The 16,830-nt window shown below is 41.4% G+C and overlaps 1 protein-coding gene across 1 annotated transcript in view; it reads right to left on the bottom strand.

Annotated features, from left to right (window-relative positions):
* Positions 1 to 7,166: 7,166 nt before the first annotated feature.
* Positions 7,167 to 16,830, bottom strand: part of LOC311004800 (mothers against decapentaplegic homolog 6-like) — a 28,883-nt gene continuing 19,219 nt past the window's right edge. The window contains exon 4 of the mRNA XM_083996969.1: positions 7,167 to 7,974. Coding sequence (XP_083853095.1) covers positions 7,277 to 7,974 — 698 coding nt within the window. The 3' untranslated portion in view covers positions 7,167 to 7,276. The remainder of the gene's footprint in view (positions 7,975 to 16,830) is intronic.

Here is a 16,830-nt window from a genome sequence, read left to right as displayed (position 1 = left end):
ATACAATGGAGGTAGGATTTTACAGTCTTGGTTGTAATAGAATAGAATAGAATACTTTATTTGTCACTATACCATTGTACAATGAAAATATGTGTGGCTCTAATCTCGGCTACTTACACCAATAAAGAAATTTAGTGAAGTTCAGCAGTCCAAAAGAAGTTCTCATGTATTACATGTCTGTGTGGAGTGATGGATGTCATCGCTCTTGGGTTTAGAGTCAATCTCTACTGCAAATAAAAGAAAATGAAGCTATGTGGTATATCATACTTAATGTGTATGTCCTGAAATGAAAGTAACTCCCCCGGCTTCCCATAAATATCACCATGTGTGCAAATGTCTTTTTCTTCCCAATCAGGAAAACGAATAGGATGGCCCCCAATGAGCAATGAATCTATCGTTCTTAAATAACGGAGAGTGTGGGCCCCACCCAGGAGAGCAGCCAACTAGTTTCTCCATCTTCCTCCATATCGATATGAAATGTGAAATCATAGGACCGAATTTCAGCAATTTCAGCAACAGCAATGGTGGACTGAGATCTTAGAATGCAGAATGTTAAGAAACGAGTATGGACCCATCATTGCATCATCTAGAGCTTGCCATGACACCAGTTTGAAACCAGGTTAAAGGGATAGTTCACCCAAAATTGAAATAGAGGGCTGGGAGAAGTTTCAGAGTCCTCCGTGGCTTCTCTGAGTTACAGGGGGTCTCGGCGTAGCAGTACATGTCCATATAATGGTTGCAAATGGATACCAACTGTCTTCGTAACAAAAAGACACACCAAAAAACATCCAAATACCTCCATGCTGCTCGTATGTAATGTCCGTCATGTATTGAAGCCCTGAAATGCGAAAGTGTCCCGAAATTTTAAAAAAAAGTCTATATTTCAAGCTCGTTTTGTAGCGGAGGCTTCTCGAAGCTTCTCGAAGCTCCTCTTCCCGAGTTGAGTGAAGGTGAGGTCTAATTGTGAAGGCCTTGAGATGGTGCACTTTTTAATGCTGCCAATTTCCTGTTCTACTAAGACCAAGTGTGTCAGGGTTCAGATCTGGTGACTCTGGTCTTTACCGTTCTCAGTAAACTCCAGATCAGCACTTTCAGAAATACTCAAATCGACCCGTCTGGCACCAACAGTCTATACGGTCGAAGTCACTGAGATCACAGTTCTTCTTTTTCCCCAGTTCGGGTGCATCGCTCCGACATAATTAGATTATTATGTGAATAAGAAAGTCTAAGATGTTACTTACACCTGCTTGTGTTCTGTGCTTGTAATAAGTTGTTTTTCAGTAAACTGCCAGTGGCTCATTTCCTGGTTTGGAGCCAAGGAGAAGCTACTTAGGACTTGGCTGTCATCAGTCTTTGGTTGAGAGGATGACATTAATAAACACTGATTTGCACTCAGCAACAAGACAGTGAAGAGACGTCTGAGCTGTCTGCGGTTTCACACGAGAGAGGGCTCGCTCACAGTGGAAGTATTGATCCATGTGCAATCTGAGCAGAAAAGTGACAAAACACTGTCAAGCTGATAATGCAACAAATTGCCTCTTGTCAGCCCGGCGTTATACACCGAGTTAAGTAAAATCAACTCGTCAGATTCAGGTTCAGTTGGATTTGAGCACTCTCTAGTCTGTGCACATTTTAACAAATGTCTCTCTGACAACTCTACTGCGACCAGGCAACACACAGCTGGACTTATATCACATAGTTGTACCATTTCTGTTGTACTCTTAAATGTATTTTTGATAATTAGGGCCACGGGGTAAACACACAGAAGCACTGTGGATTTTTTCTTTTTCTTATTATTCATCTTCCGTGTAATTGACAAACTCGACAAATTTTATATCAAAACGTGTGGTTCGATCGAGGTTGGTGTGCTATTAGCCTACTTTTCTCTACAGAATACGAATCTTTCGCAACATAAGACATACTTTCATCTAGAGACTCCATTTAAACTTTAAATTGTAGACAAAAGTCTTGTGTATTGGTGTATTATTCCATGTTTTGATAGGTATTATAGTTAAGCAATATATCACGACAGGCCGTGGTATACGCTCATTATACCACGGCTAAAGGTGCGTTCACACCGGACCTTTTATTTTACATATTACATATATTTTACCCCCCTTTAAACCCATTGGAATTGAGGTTTTTTGGTTTGAGGTGTTTTCAATCGGTTTGGTCTCCCAAAGCTATTTGAAACTATTTAAAACTACCCACCAACTAGATGAGGAGGACTGGGTTCACCCTGGACACATAGCTACATTTACAGGGCTGACACTTACTGTAGAGACACACACATTTACACCTGTCTTTGGACTAAGACTGTGGGTCAAACCTGGAAGTGGACATTTAATTGCACTGTTGCCATTACTTTCATGCATATTTTGCTGTTTATGTCTTAAGAATGAATTCAAACTGTGTAAATCATAATCAAGTTGGACTATACTGGCGCTAAAAGAGGCTCAGCAGCACTGGAAAACAGCAAAATGGCCTCAGAGTGCCAGTGGTAAGAAAATAAAGTGCATAACTGAGAGATTACACAACAAACCACAGCAGTACAGGGCACTCGGACCGGAACGACTCTAGTAGGAGAAAGTTCGGTGTTTATAGCGCGATGGCATCCTGTTTGAGTCTTCCAAAAACACAATTATTTATGGAAACTAAACAGTTGCAGTTTCGAGAGATTATTTGGGAGCGAGGAAAACAGTAGTGGGATGAAGCAAGGAAAGGAAAGGAAGGAACGAATGCAGCAAAGGGTTCAGTTAAAAAGCTATAACCTTTTCTGGAGACATGTGTTTAAGAAGCAGCAGTACCTCACTCGGCCAATACAAGGCAGGCAGGCATTTTTGTTTCGACCCTGAACCTCTGCAGGCTTCTCGCTCGCTCGCTCGCTGCAACCTGTAATTAACTTTAGCAAAGTAAAGAATAAGGGCTTATTAAAAAGTTGCAACGCTTCTGAGGAAAAATGAAGCAGTAGAGAGCATTCAAAAATGCCTCTGTCGTTGTATCTGTTCAACTTGAATATGACACCATACATCATGAACAAATAACACATTCCCATTGACCCACCATCCCAAAAAAAAAGATAATTCCAACATATATTTGAGCAAAGTCTTGTCTCTGCTTTTCCAGGCAAAGCGTGGGATTTGTGGTCAGCGTACAATGGAAGGATTCAGAGGAGGGGCTGGGGTGGGAGGACTATAGCCCCCAAAAAATACCATGTTTCTTTTCCATTTCTTTTTTGGTTTTCTCATCTGAAAAAAACACCCCTGCCCAGTCTCTTTTCTTTTGTTTTTTGTTTTCCTTTGTCAGGATTCAGAGCCATGGAGACGATGAAATGGATCCCAGGCAGCGAGCGGAGCGGTGGAGCGGTGGAGGAGGAGGAGGAGGTGGAGGAGGAGGGTTTCTGGGTTTCTGGCCCTCGGCTGCCGGCTGCATGGCTGCGGCGAGCGCTGACCTCACTGTGAACTGAAGGAAAACTAATTCTGCCACTGGCTCACGGGCTCCACCCCTTCACTATGTAATTATCCCTTGTCCAAATTATGATGTTAAGATTGTGTTAATTAATACATCAGGGGGAGTGTAATTGATGCGGGACTTTGTTTTTTGCTCCAAACAAGATGAGTGATGGATAAAAGGAACATATACAACCTGTTTACACCTTTTCTTGTCTGTATACTACATCTGTTGCCCGTCCTGGGTGAGGGGTCCTGCCTCTGCACTGCAAAAACTCAAAATCTTTCCAAGAATATTTGTCCTTTTTCTTGTTAAAATGTCTCATTTCTAGTCAAAATGTATCTCTTTCCACTTGAAATCAGACTCATCACCTAGAAATGTACGTGTTTTTAGATCATTTTCACTTGTTTTAAACAAACATTCACTTGAAATAAGTAGAAGAATCTGCCAGTGAAAGCAAGTTTTGTAATAAGAAAGAAAAACTTGCTCCATTATCAGTTTTTTCTACTTATTTCAAGTGAAAATCTGCTTGAAAGAAGTAAAAACGGTCTAAAAACAAGATCTGTTGCCCGTCTGCACGTCCTGGGTGAGGGGTCTCGTCTATGTCACTCTCCCTGACGTTTCTCCTGTTTCTTTTTTTCTGGGGAGTTTTTCCTCAGTCGATGTGAGGGTCCAAGAACAGAGGATGTTGTTATGATGACTGCCATGACAAATAAGTGGCGTGATGCGGTGGTAAGCACTGTTGGCTCACCGGGTAAAGGTTCATAGCCTGTCGCAGGTTTTAGCTAGTTGCAATAAACAGAGCTCACTGACTGTCTGGCTGAGAGCTATAGGTCTTACCTAACAAAGGGGGTGGCAGGTTTCAACATTTGAAAGCCCCACCAACACTAGCTGTATTGTACATGGCCAGGCAGTGTTGTGCAGTAATTATATTCCACACAGTATAACAGCGTTCATTTTGTGTGATGATGAGTGACAGTGGGCTGTTCTCATACTCTTTAAGAGCTGGAGTTACACCAGATTACCTGTGTTATTATGGCCTTGACTCATTCCTGAAAAGAAGACGTGTTCCATCAGTCACCGTTTGCGACTATGAGGCTTTAATCATTTCACTTAGAGGGATAGTTCACCCAAAATTCAAATGTCATTCATTATCTCCTCCCCCTCATGTGGACTAAGGGCTGGGAGAAGTTTCAGAGTCCTCCGTGGCTTCTCTGAGTTACAGGCGGAGCAGTGCATGTCCATATAACGGTTGCAAATGGATACCAACTGTCTTCGTAACAAAAAGACACACCAAAAAACATCCAAATACTTCCATTTATACCTCGATATGCGCCGGCGTCAGTGCAATTACTGACGCAAATCACACGAGATTTGGACGGACCAGGAAGAGAAGCTTCCGCTACAAAACAAGCTTGAAATATAGACTTATTTAATTTTTTTCGAAACAATTTCACATTTCGGGGCTTCAATACAAGACGGACATTACATACGAGCAGCATGGAGGTATTTGGATGTTTTTTGGTGTGTCTTTTTGTTACGAAGACAGTTCGTATCCATTTGCAACCGTTATATGGACATGCACTGCTATGCCGAGACCCCCTGTAACGGAGGACTCTGAAACTTCTCCCAGCCCTTAGTTGACATGAGGGTGAGTAGATAATGAGCGCAATTTGAATTTTGGGTGAACTATCCTTTTAACTTCTAAACACTCTCCACCAGAAATGGAAACTTCTGATAAAAAGCATGAGTGGTCTTGTTTTAAATCTTCTTTAATGCCCTGAATTTGTAGTTTTACTTCATGCATACATCTATTTGTTATAAACTGCATCTTAACATTGCATGCAACACTGCAAAAACACTAAGATAATCTAGAATTGCCTCAAAGTTGCTCATCTCTGCCAACAAGTTACAGGAAGCACGGCCGACTCTCCCCTCTGAGGTTCAGCGTTGAATAATGTCCAGAAGTGTTGTTTGTAGAACATTATGATTAATGTATGGACTTGTCCAAAAATGGGATTTAACCTTTGACCATCACATCGTAATCAGTTTACTTGTTTAGTCCAAATAAATGTCTGTGCCGGTTATAATAATGACCTTGAACTTTGGCTTTGGGTCAAAGTGAATGTTCAATGTTCAATGTTTATGTTGCTGCGTGTCATTCCTCGTCTCTCTGCCTCCTCATTTCCTGTCTCTCTCAACTAACCTGCCAATTAAAGGCAAAAAGCCCCAAAAATATACTCATAAAAAAAAAGTGAATGTATGTGACAAATCTGAATCAGTTCCCTCAGCAACGTCTTCACCTTCCACATTCAAGAGGCCAAACATGTTGGTCAAGACACAGCAACCTTTGACCACAAAATCAAACAATTCATTGTTGAGTCAAAATGGAAATTTGTATTTGTAAACTAATAATTTGGGAGCGTTGCAAACTAGAATCTGGACGTTAGATGTCTTGGTTTCCCCCCCATTTTACACACTGGACCTTTAAATCTATCTATCTATCTTCAAAGACAGTCAAATATTTTTGAAGTCTTTCATTTTTTTTCCCACTTTACAGCCTATCACTGTAATAATCCAATGGTTTAATGTCTGTTTAATATGAAGCTACAGCCAGGAGAGCAGCCTGTGGTGTACACAGAAGAACATGACCAGCACACAAACATACTTTCAATACAAATTCTTTATTGACACTGTGTGTATGGCATGTGATTTAAAGGAAAATCATGAGAACACAAACCAGGTTTGTCTTTTTTGCATTTTTTTTATCTGCAAAATGACACTGAGAATCTGTAACGTAGATAATATACAATCAAAAGTGCATTTTCTTGTTCCTTTTTATTTTGTCCATATACACATTACACTATACATAAATAATTGCATTGTAGAAATAACTCAACGTATTTACATGTATAATATATTTTATATAATATATAAATTTTATATTAAATCTAGGTAGATTACAATTAGGGTCCTGGGCCAGGAAGCCTGCACTGCAAAAACTCAAAATCTTTCCAAGAATATTTGTCTTATTTCTTGTCAAAATGTCTAATTTCTGGTCAAAACTAAACTCTTTCCACTTGAAATAAGACTCATCATCTAAAAATCAACTTGTTTTTAGATCATTTTCACTTGAAATAAGTAGAAAAATCTGCCAGTGAAAGCAAGTTTTGTAATAAGAAAGAAAAACTTGCTCCACTATCAGATTTTTCTACTTATTTCAAGTGAAAATCTGCTTGAAATGAGTAAAAAAAAGTGTCTAAAAACAAGCTACTTTTTAATGCAATGGGTCTTATTTTAGGTATAATGAGATTTGTTTTGACTAGAAATAAGACAAATATTCTTGGTAAGATTTTGAGTTTTTGCAGTGTGTTGTGAGTCTGCACTGCAAAAATTCAAAATCTTACCAAGAATATTTGTCTTATTTCCAGTCAAAATGTAATTTCTAGTCAAAATAAAGCTAATTATACTTAAAATAAGACTCATCACATTAAAAAGCAGCTTGTTTTTAGACACTTTTTTTTTACTTTTTTCAATCATATTTTCACTTGAAATAAGTAGAAAAATCTGACAGTGGAGCAAGTTTTTCTATCTTATTACAAGCACAAGAAACTTGCTTTCACTGGCAGATTTTTCTACTTATTTCAATTGAAAATTAGTTTGAAACAAGTGAAAACTGTCTAAAAAAAGTTAATTTTTAGGTGATGAGTCTTATTTTAAGTGGAAATAGATTAGTTTTGACTAAAATTGAGACATTTTGACAAGAAATAAGGTAAGATTTTGAGATTTTGCAGTGTGTGAGAGTGTGTGTCTGTGTGTGTGTGTGCTATCTGTGGTTGTTGAGCAGCACCTCCAGCCAGCAGGGGCAGGAGGTGATGAACTGTCTGGAGTAGCACGGCCCCCACCCTTTAGCGAAGCTGATGCGGACGCTGTGGGGGTCCCAGGGCCCCTCCTCCTCCTGGTCCCGGCTGCTCTCCGGCTTCACGCCGCGCTCGGCCATCCAGCTGGAGCGCTCGAAGTCAAACACCTTGAGCGAGAAGCCCGGCATCACCCGCTTCACGCTCAGCCCCCCCCGCCCGCTCCCCGGGGGGTCCAGGGTGGGCGAGTGCACAAACACCGGGTGCTGGCTGCGGTTGTAAACCCACACGCCGTCCGGTTCTCGACTCAACACGATGCCAAAACCGATTTTACTGCGTGTTTGTTGCACACTGCTGCTGCTTTTGTTCCCTGCGCCTCCATGATGATGGCTGTGTTGGTAGTGTGAGTCTGAGTTTGAGTGTGACTGAGCGCCGCCATCGTCGTTGCAGCAGCGGCGGCCGTAGCGGCTGTAGGCGTTGGCGTGCAGCTGGCCGAGGCAGAGGCCCGTGCCCTGAGGTAGGTCGTAGAAGATGCTGAGCGAGGGCTCGTAGGCCGGGTACAGGCGGCCCACGCGCGTGCGCTGCTCCCAGTAGGCCACGCTGCACCAGTGGGAGCGAGAGCGACGTCCGCCGCCCGAGGCCGACGAGCCGATGGAGGTACCAGTGTCTGAGGAGAGGAGAGAAGAGGAGGAAGGATGAGTGTTGGCAGCATTGGTAAGCACTGTAAAAACTCCAAATCTTTCCAAGAATAGGCTATTTGTCTTATTTCTTGTAAAAATGTCTAATTTCTAGTCAAAACTAAACTCTTTCCACTTAAAATAAGATTCATCACCTAAAAATCTACTTGTTTTAGATCATTTTCACTTAAAATAAGTAGAAAAATCTGCCAGTGAAAGCAAGTTTTTTGTGTTTGTAATAAGGAAAAAAAAAAACTTGCTCCACCATCAGATTTTTCTACTTATTTCAGGTGAAAAATGCTTGAAAGACGTAAAAAGTCTCTAAAAACAAGCTGCTTTTATGTGATGAGTCTTATTTAAAGTATAATGAGATTTGTTTTGACTAGAAATAAGACAAATATTCTTGGTAAGATGTTTGCAGTGAGTGCACTAATTATTTACAACAGTAATTCCTCTTGAGGGGAAGAGAATAATATTATGTTACAGGGGAAGAAGATGGAGGTTGGAAAGGAAGTCTTTATGCTCAATGGGGTGGGTGACAACGTAAAACCACTGATATCACCACCGACATGTTTATGTCCTCTCATGCAGTTGAGAGCCATGTGTCATGATTTATAAGATGAATTCATAATTTATTGGCTAGAAGGAATTTATTTTGATTACCACATGAATCATTTTTTATTCCAAACGCCAAAAAACTACTTACAAAACATGACAGTTTGCATGTTCTTGTACAACAGTACAGTTACAAGTGTGTTCATGTGTGCAGAGCATCCTTAGGGCCCTATAAATTCAGTTTTTTTCTGTTTAAATTTTTGGAAATTCTGTTTTTTTTTACCTTTTACTCTTATTTTACTGCCAAAAAGAGTGTGTATTTAATGTTAATCACTAAAATGTACACAAAATACATAGAAATTACTTTACATTTATTGAGGTAACAAACAATCAACACTTTTTCCTCCACACCTGAAGAGCAAATACTGCATGATGCAACACAACACTGCACTATAAGAACTTCAAGTACCAACAACATATTAATGCTTGTGAATTTTAAACTGTGTCCTGTGAAAACAATATTATATTTCCCTTTTTTCCCCACATGGCTTTTAGACAATAGGTAGTAGTCATTGCATGTATTTTTTCGCTTCCAGTCCAGGGAACTGCTCAGCTCTGTATCGAGGGGTTAGTGTTCACTATGTGCAATTTTCCCCAGACATACGTTGCTCATTTCAGCAAAATCATGTCAAATTCTGCGATATTCCGCATTAAAAACCGATTCTTCCATGCTTGTGGAAATCATAGGGCCCTACATCCTCAATATCTTCGCTATCTACAACAATAATGATATCCCTCCCACCAAATGCACCTCAGTCACACAGTCCACACTCAATAAAATAAGTTAATTGACAGAACTGTAAAGACCACATCTAGTTTTCACACTGCAACAGAATCTATATGCACTTCCTGCGAAATAAGCAAATTAAGTGAAGGAATAAATGGACACAACTAATGCGTGCAATGATAATCGTTTCATAAACCACCTGTAGCATCCCACATTCACTGTGTTTCCTCATGGATTCATGTTTGCACTTTAACTTTAACCTCCCCTCCGTCCGTCTGCTCTGGGTAAAACTGTCAACAGCGATCACTCCACTTCCTCCACTGATCTGATACCCGTTCACCATCTCCCTCCATCACACTCCTTCAGGACTGAAGAGGAGGTTGAGAGCAGCAGAGAAGGGAGGAGGAGGAGGGAGGAGGAGGGGGGAAGGAAAGCATTCAGCTCTCTGTCAACCTAGCACAAGCCCATGAACCCTTGACCCCCCAGCCTTCATGCTATCAGCTCACATTAACTCCCACACAGAGTGATGCCATTATTTTGCTCCAGAGACTCTATTGACACAGAGGATTTAAAGAGCCATGTGCCTGTGGCCCCATTCCTTTCACATCCCATAGTAGTGGACACTTCTCCTCATCCACACGGGGGCCAGAAACGGCCGTGGCCCCCCCTGTCACTCACACACAACACACACAACCCTCTGAAACCAGGACTGTCGGTGCAAGCTATTTTTAGAACGGCGGAGCAGAACCGTGAGCTGCTCAGAGCTACGCTACGGAGGCTCATGGGATTTCTTGGTTTCCCTCATCAAACTCATCAAATACACAATCCAACAACTCCACAACGCTCTGGTGGACAAGTTGTGACCTGCACATTCACCACGCTATGAGATAATAACACAACGTTACCAGACAGAGTTGTTTTAGAGGTAAATTCATGCAAAACCACTGATGCGTGTTGCCTTCAGGGACAGTTTTTCATCAAGCAGTCTCTGCATTTCCCTCTAAAACAACTCTGTGTGGTAACGTTGTGTTATTATCTCATAGCGTGGTGAATGTGCAGCTCACAACTCGTCCACCAGAGCGTTGTGGAGTTGTTGGATTGTGTATTTGATGAATTTGATGAGGGTTAGAAATCCCATGAGCCTCCGTAGCGTAGCTCTGAGCAGCTCACGGCTCTGCTCCGCCGTTCTAAAAATAGCTTGCACCGACAATTAAAGGTAACGAACCTACTGCTGTGACTATAGGGATTATGGCAATGGGCCAATTTGCCAAAATGTTGAACTATCCCTTTAAAAAAATGTCAATCAGTGTTTCCCAAACCAAAATCAAATGTCTTGTTTTGTCCACAAACCAAAGAGAGACTCGGTTTATTGTCATAAAGGAACAAAGAAACTAGAAATATTCACATTGAAGAAGCTGAAATCAGAGAATTTGGACTTTTGTTCTTTTTCGATTATCAAAATAGTTGATGATTAATTAATAACTGTTGCAGCTCCAGAGGAGATACAGTGATTGTACACAAAAACAAGTAGACACCCACACACTACACTACACGGTGGGTGGCACGGTGGCACAGTGGTTAGCACTGTTGCCTCACAGCAAGAAGGTCCTGGGTTCGAATCCCAGGCTGCCCAGGTCCTTTCTGTGTGGAGTTTGCATGTTCTCCCCGTGTCTGCGTGGGTTTCCTCCGGGTGCTCCGGTTTCCCCCACCACAAAAACATGCCAGCTAGCCTGATCCTCCAGTCAGTGCCCCTGACCAAGGCACTGGCTCATAATCTGGAGTTGGTCCCCGGGCGCTGCACCGTGGCTGCCCACTGCTCCTCAGGGATGGGTTAAATGCAGAGAAAGAATTTCACTGTACTAGCTGTATATGTGACCAATAAAGTACCTTTACCTTTACATGATGAGTTAGGGCCTCACGCATGCACACACACATTCACACACAAACTGGGCCCTCTGATCCAAACAGTATGACTATAACACACACACACACACACACACACACACATGCATGCACACACCCACACAGACAAAATTGCACTTCTCATCTGAGGCCCACGTGTGTCATTAGTGAATTCCAGGCTGGCAACTCCTGCGGTCTGGAGTTTTTACAGCTCTTCAATAAGAGAGCTGGCTGCTCGGCTCGCAGCATCTCTTTCTTTCTCTCTTACTCCGATTCTCTCTCTCTCTCACACACACACACACACACACACACACACACACACACACACACACACACACACACACACACACACACACACACACACACACACACACACATACAAACACACTTTTACAAGCTATGCTCTTCCCTGTAATAAGGCAACACAAACATGTCTGGGGGAAACACAGGGAGACTTTATGAGCTCACGATTAAATTAATTCCCAAAGAAGACATAAAACAAACTAGGACTTTTTTTTATATACATAACACACTTCACACTTTAATTTCTAACATATAATGAATGATGCAGAAAAGGATATTGTATTAAACTCTGGCCTTTAAGTTTTATGATATGTGAAGAATTCATAGCACCACCAATAGTGACGGATAGAGAGCACGTACACTTCATAACATGATGCCTTTCAGTTCCCAGGAAACATCTATACTTAAAGGGATAGTTCAACATTTTGTCAAATTGGCCCATTGCCATAATCCCTAGTCATAGCAGTAGGAATTGTCGGTGCAAGTTATTTTTAGAACGGCGGAGCAGAGCCGTGAGCTGCTCAGAGCTACGCTATGGAGGCTCATGGGATTTCTTGGTTTCACCTCATCAAACTCCTCAAATAGAAATACACAATCCAACAACTCCACAACGCTCTGGTGGACAAGTTGTGACCTGCACATTCACCACGCTATGAGATAATAACACAACGTTACCAGACAGAGTTGTTTTAGAGGGAAACGCAGAGACTGATGATGAAAAACTGTCCCTGAATCAGCGGTTTTGCATGAATTTACCTGTCTGGTAACGTTCTGTTATTATCTCATAGCGTGGTGAATGTGCAGGTCACAACTTGTTAACCAGAGGCGGCTCTGCTCCGCCGTTCTAAAAATAGCTTGCACCGTCAATTACTGTAAAGGTAACGAACCTACTGCTAAGACTATAGGGATTATGGGCCAGTTTGCCAAAATGTTGAACTATCCCTTAAATATTAATCAAATTTGGGACTAAGTTTTCATATCCAGTAACTTTACTGTCCTATTCATCGGTTTCACCAACTAAATTGGGCACCATTCACATTATCCCTCTAGTTGATTTTTTTTTTCTTCCCCCAATGGAGCTTGACTGATATTCTGTGAAGTGAAAAACACTCCGTCATGATTCCCACCGGTGTTTGACAGCTCGAGTGGAACAGCATGTCACAATTATTGTATCTGGCACAGTCCTTAGTGTCATCATGCTCGGTCTGGCTATCATCCAGCTAAAGGTAGAACGAGCTTGTGTGGGAATGAGAATGAGGGAAGAGGAGGAGGAGGAGGAGGAGGAGGAGGAGGAGGAGGAGGAGGAGGAGGAGGAAGGAGGGGAGGGGAGGGTGGAAAACTGGAGGTTATCAGTAGTTTATATTCAAGCAGAGGAAGTAAAAAAGAAAAGAAAAAAGCTGTGTGTGACTGTGAATGTGCATGCATGCATCTGTATGTATGGGCTGGCAGCAATTACAGCATCCTGCAAGCGTTTACACCAACCACCATTCATCTGGTCTGTTTACCAATTAGATAAGTAGCCTCTGTTATTTCATTTCAAAACCACTGTCTCTTAGTGCCAATCTCAAAGCAGTGCAAACCAGGGTTATTATAGTAGTTCACTAAAACTAAAACTAGCAGTGAAAACATAATGCAGTAAACTGAAATAAAAATAAAGAATGCTAAACTGCAGTAAAGTAAAGTAGAGTCAGATAACATTATAGCTTAGTTGTAGTTTTCTTGTCGATGTCTAAAGCTGCAGGAAGAAAACGCCACATAGCTCAATATGGGACGACTTGGAGTACGACCCACAGGTGGATAAGAGTGAATGGAACCTGATGAGGACTGATGGGAACATTATGGGATGGATGCAACCGAAAAGGGAACAAGTTCATCTTCAGAGGTCTGACAGAGGCTTTCTCCTAAAACCTGAAAAACTACAACTAAGACTTAGGCTAATAAAAACTAAATAAAAACTAAGACAATAAAAACTAGTCAATTCCTCAAAAATAAAAACTAAACTAAAACTGATTCATCACTTGTTGAACTCACTAAAACTAAAAATTTTAAAACTGTAATAACATTGGTGCAGACACGCTTCACAGCTCTTTTAAGCCAAAGCCTGAACAAAATAGAGGGGAAATGGGTGTAAATAGAAAGATAATCAACAATCTATCAATCTATATCAGAGTTTAGACTGATGAAGAGCAGCAACATTCAAGATGCAGATGTCAGAGACCTGCATAGGACAGGACAGGACATAATAACCTGTCCTTTCATTGTTGCTGCATCACCTGCTTTTAAACTTAAACTTAAACAGTGCGTAACTTCTACTTGTCTGTAAATATCCATTTCACTCAAGCCGCTACAAGAGGAGATGATACAACGCTGATGAAGCCGTTCGGCTCCTCTAACACCTCGCGGTATTTTTCACATGTTGTTCTTTTTGTATTTGGTGTCTTTAGCGACATTCCCGCACTGGCACACAGGAAATAACGCATTCTACTCTGTTTTACCTGACGACGAGAAGGGAGGGGGAGGAGAGCGCTGCTAGAAGCAACATGGCGGAGAACACGAAGACGAAGGAGCGACCAAGAGGTTCAGAAGTGGATCCTACTAAAAAGAAAAAGCCGTCCCGTTGGGCAGAAGGTCTGTTGGTGAGAGACAAACGGTAGCGGTGGAGAGTATCATTGTAATAACGCAGAAATCCTCTAGGGGGCGATAGAAGTTACGCACTATAGCAGATGCACTATAGCTTTAAACTTGAAATGCTTTTTACAGGGTTGCTGTTAAGATTTTTTTTTCACATTTTAAATATTTATGGTCAAGTTTTCTCCTTTTTTCTTCTATTTTTTTATTTTAAATGTAAAATTCTGCACTTTTTAAAAGAAAGAAAGCTAAAAAAGAATTAAATAAATCAAATCAAATACAATCAAATAAAAGACCGTGCATTTCAAATAATCACCTTTCTTTTCCCTCCTCCCATCACAACCTAATAGAAGAGTTGAACATTTTTGGGAAATAGCCTTGTTAGTTGAGACTGATACTAATGTGTCAGGGTTACACATCCCATATGCACAGAATCTGTCCGGAAGCAGTGATCGCCAGTTTGATTTCTCATGCACCGAGACTATCTTTACTGTATATGTCAGTTATATTCTCTCTCTCTCTCTCTCTCTCTCTCTCTCTCTCTCTCTCTCTCTCTCTCTCTCTCTCTCTCTCCATTCTCCCCCAACGATCTCACTGTGTTCATAGTTTAATATGTCATCATCAACAAACATGAACGTGGTGTCTATCCTCCTCCTGAAAACACAAACAGCCCATGTTTCCTCTGTCGCTCCTGGCTGAGTGGGGAGGGAAGGCTTCCTCCTCCTGCACGGAGAGCAAGAGAGGGGGAAGGAGAGAGGAAAAAGAAGAAAAAAAAGAGAGAGACTGAGAGAAAAAGGGAGCGGGAAAATGAGAGGGGGAGAGAGAGAGAAAGAGAGAGAGAAAACCTGCCAAGCATAACCAGTATCCATGGAAAAAATGGAGAGAGAGAGACTGTGAGAAAGAGAGGGAGGGAGGGAGGGAAAGAGGGAGGGAGGGAGAGAGGGAGGGAGGGAGACCCCTGTCTTTCATCCAGTGCCAAGGATTAGATTCCCCTCCAGTTATTAGACTCTTCCACTGTGCTGAAAGAAGTGGGTGGGGAAGGGGAAGAGGAGGGGGAATAAGGATTGTAGTGTGTTTGTGTGTGTGTGTGTGTGTGTGTGTGTGTGTGTGTGTGTGTGTGTGTGTGTGTGTGTGTGTGTCATGCACAGTGGTGGACAGTAACGGAGTAAATTTACTTGAGTATTAGATTTCTTTGGTACTTATTACTCTTACTTGAATACATTTCCAAGACAAATATTTGTACTTTTACTCAAGTTAATTTCTAGGAAGGCTGAAAAGGACTCGTTACTTTCAGGTCTGCTCTCTGGTCTCTGGTCATGCAGAGGGACAAGAGAGGAGAGCAGGATTCACCTGCAGACCATCATGGCTGCCGGCCGCTGCCTTTAATATGCTTTGTTTTGGTTCATGGGGAGACACTACACTACAGGTGAATAGGGTAAAAAAAAAAATTAACTAACAGATATCACCATGAAACTTCCCAAGTTTATCACTTACATTAAGACAAATATTTTTTGTATTACAAGTTTTGTCAAATTTTATGTTTAGATATGTAAATGGGGCAATATCTAATGAAATATGCGCTGATTTGCATACAGGTTTGGTGTCTGTAAGTGCTGCTGAAGTGGAGATTTCTAGCTCAGAGTCTGAGTCTGAAAAACTCTTTTTGAGAAAACAACCTTTAAAGACTTGTACTGTAAAATTCCATAGATTGTTAATGTAAATCGTACTTTTATGATTGGTTGCAGATACAGAGGAAACAACATTTTTTGGAGCCTACATCATTGTTCAGGAGAGAAAGAGCTTTATAATGATACCTGACATGACATGGGTCAGACAACAGGCACAGCACAGTATGTCACAGTAGCTGTTAACTTTTGGTGAATTTAGGAGAAATTTACCAACAAAAGAGACAAAATGAAGTAAAATAAAAACCTTAATGTGGATTTTCTACCATTTTTTTTTCTACTTTTCTGAAAGAAGACATGTTAAGAAAGAAAAATAGCCCAAAATCTCAAAATTGCATGAAAGAAACAGTGTTTTTGCCTGTTAGTGTCTCGACTTCTGCAAATTTCCTCCACAAATTCTAAAAAAGCAAGACACTAAAACACCATCAGGGAGTGAAAGAACAACCCCCCCCACTCCCCTGGTGGAGACAGGCGGTACTGTTGTAGCTGCAGCGTTTGTTTGAGACAACTATCATTACAGAGCAACTTCAATCCAGCAGGCCACAGTTAAGCTGGCGTCTCCACTATCTCTCCCATCAGAGGCCTGCGTTATCGCCAGACACGGCCTTTACAGCGAAACACAACAGGCTTTTGCTCACATCCACACACACACACACACACACACACACACACACACACACACACACACACACACACACACACACACACACACACACACACACACACACACACACACACACACACACACACACACACACACACACACATTTTTACACACACACACACACGTTCCTTCCTTCATCCTCTTTTTCCATTGTAAAGTGGATCTTGTGATGTCGCCCACTGCAGTTATGCAACTCCACATCTTTCTTTTTGCTTATTATTTTAAACACAAATCTCAACCACAAATGTTTTATTTCATTTAAAAACCAACTGACCGAATTGTAGCATCCAAAGTTAAGTTGCCTCCTTCTGAAATCCCATGG

This window comes from Trachurus trachurus (genome assembly GCF_905171665.1).
Source record: "Trachurus trachurus genome assembly, chromosome: 3".
Classification (NCBI taxonomy): Eukaryota; Metazoa; Chordata; class Actinopteri; order Carangiformes; family Carangidae; genus Trachurus; species Trachurus trachurus.
The sequence above is the reverse complement of the archived record's forward strand: the minus strand, read 5'-3'. Positions and strand labels throughout refer to the sequence as shown.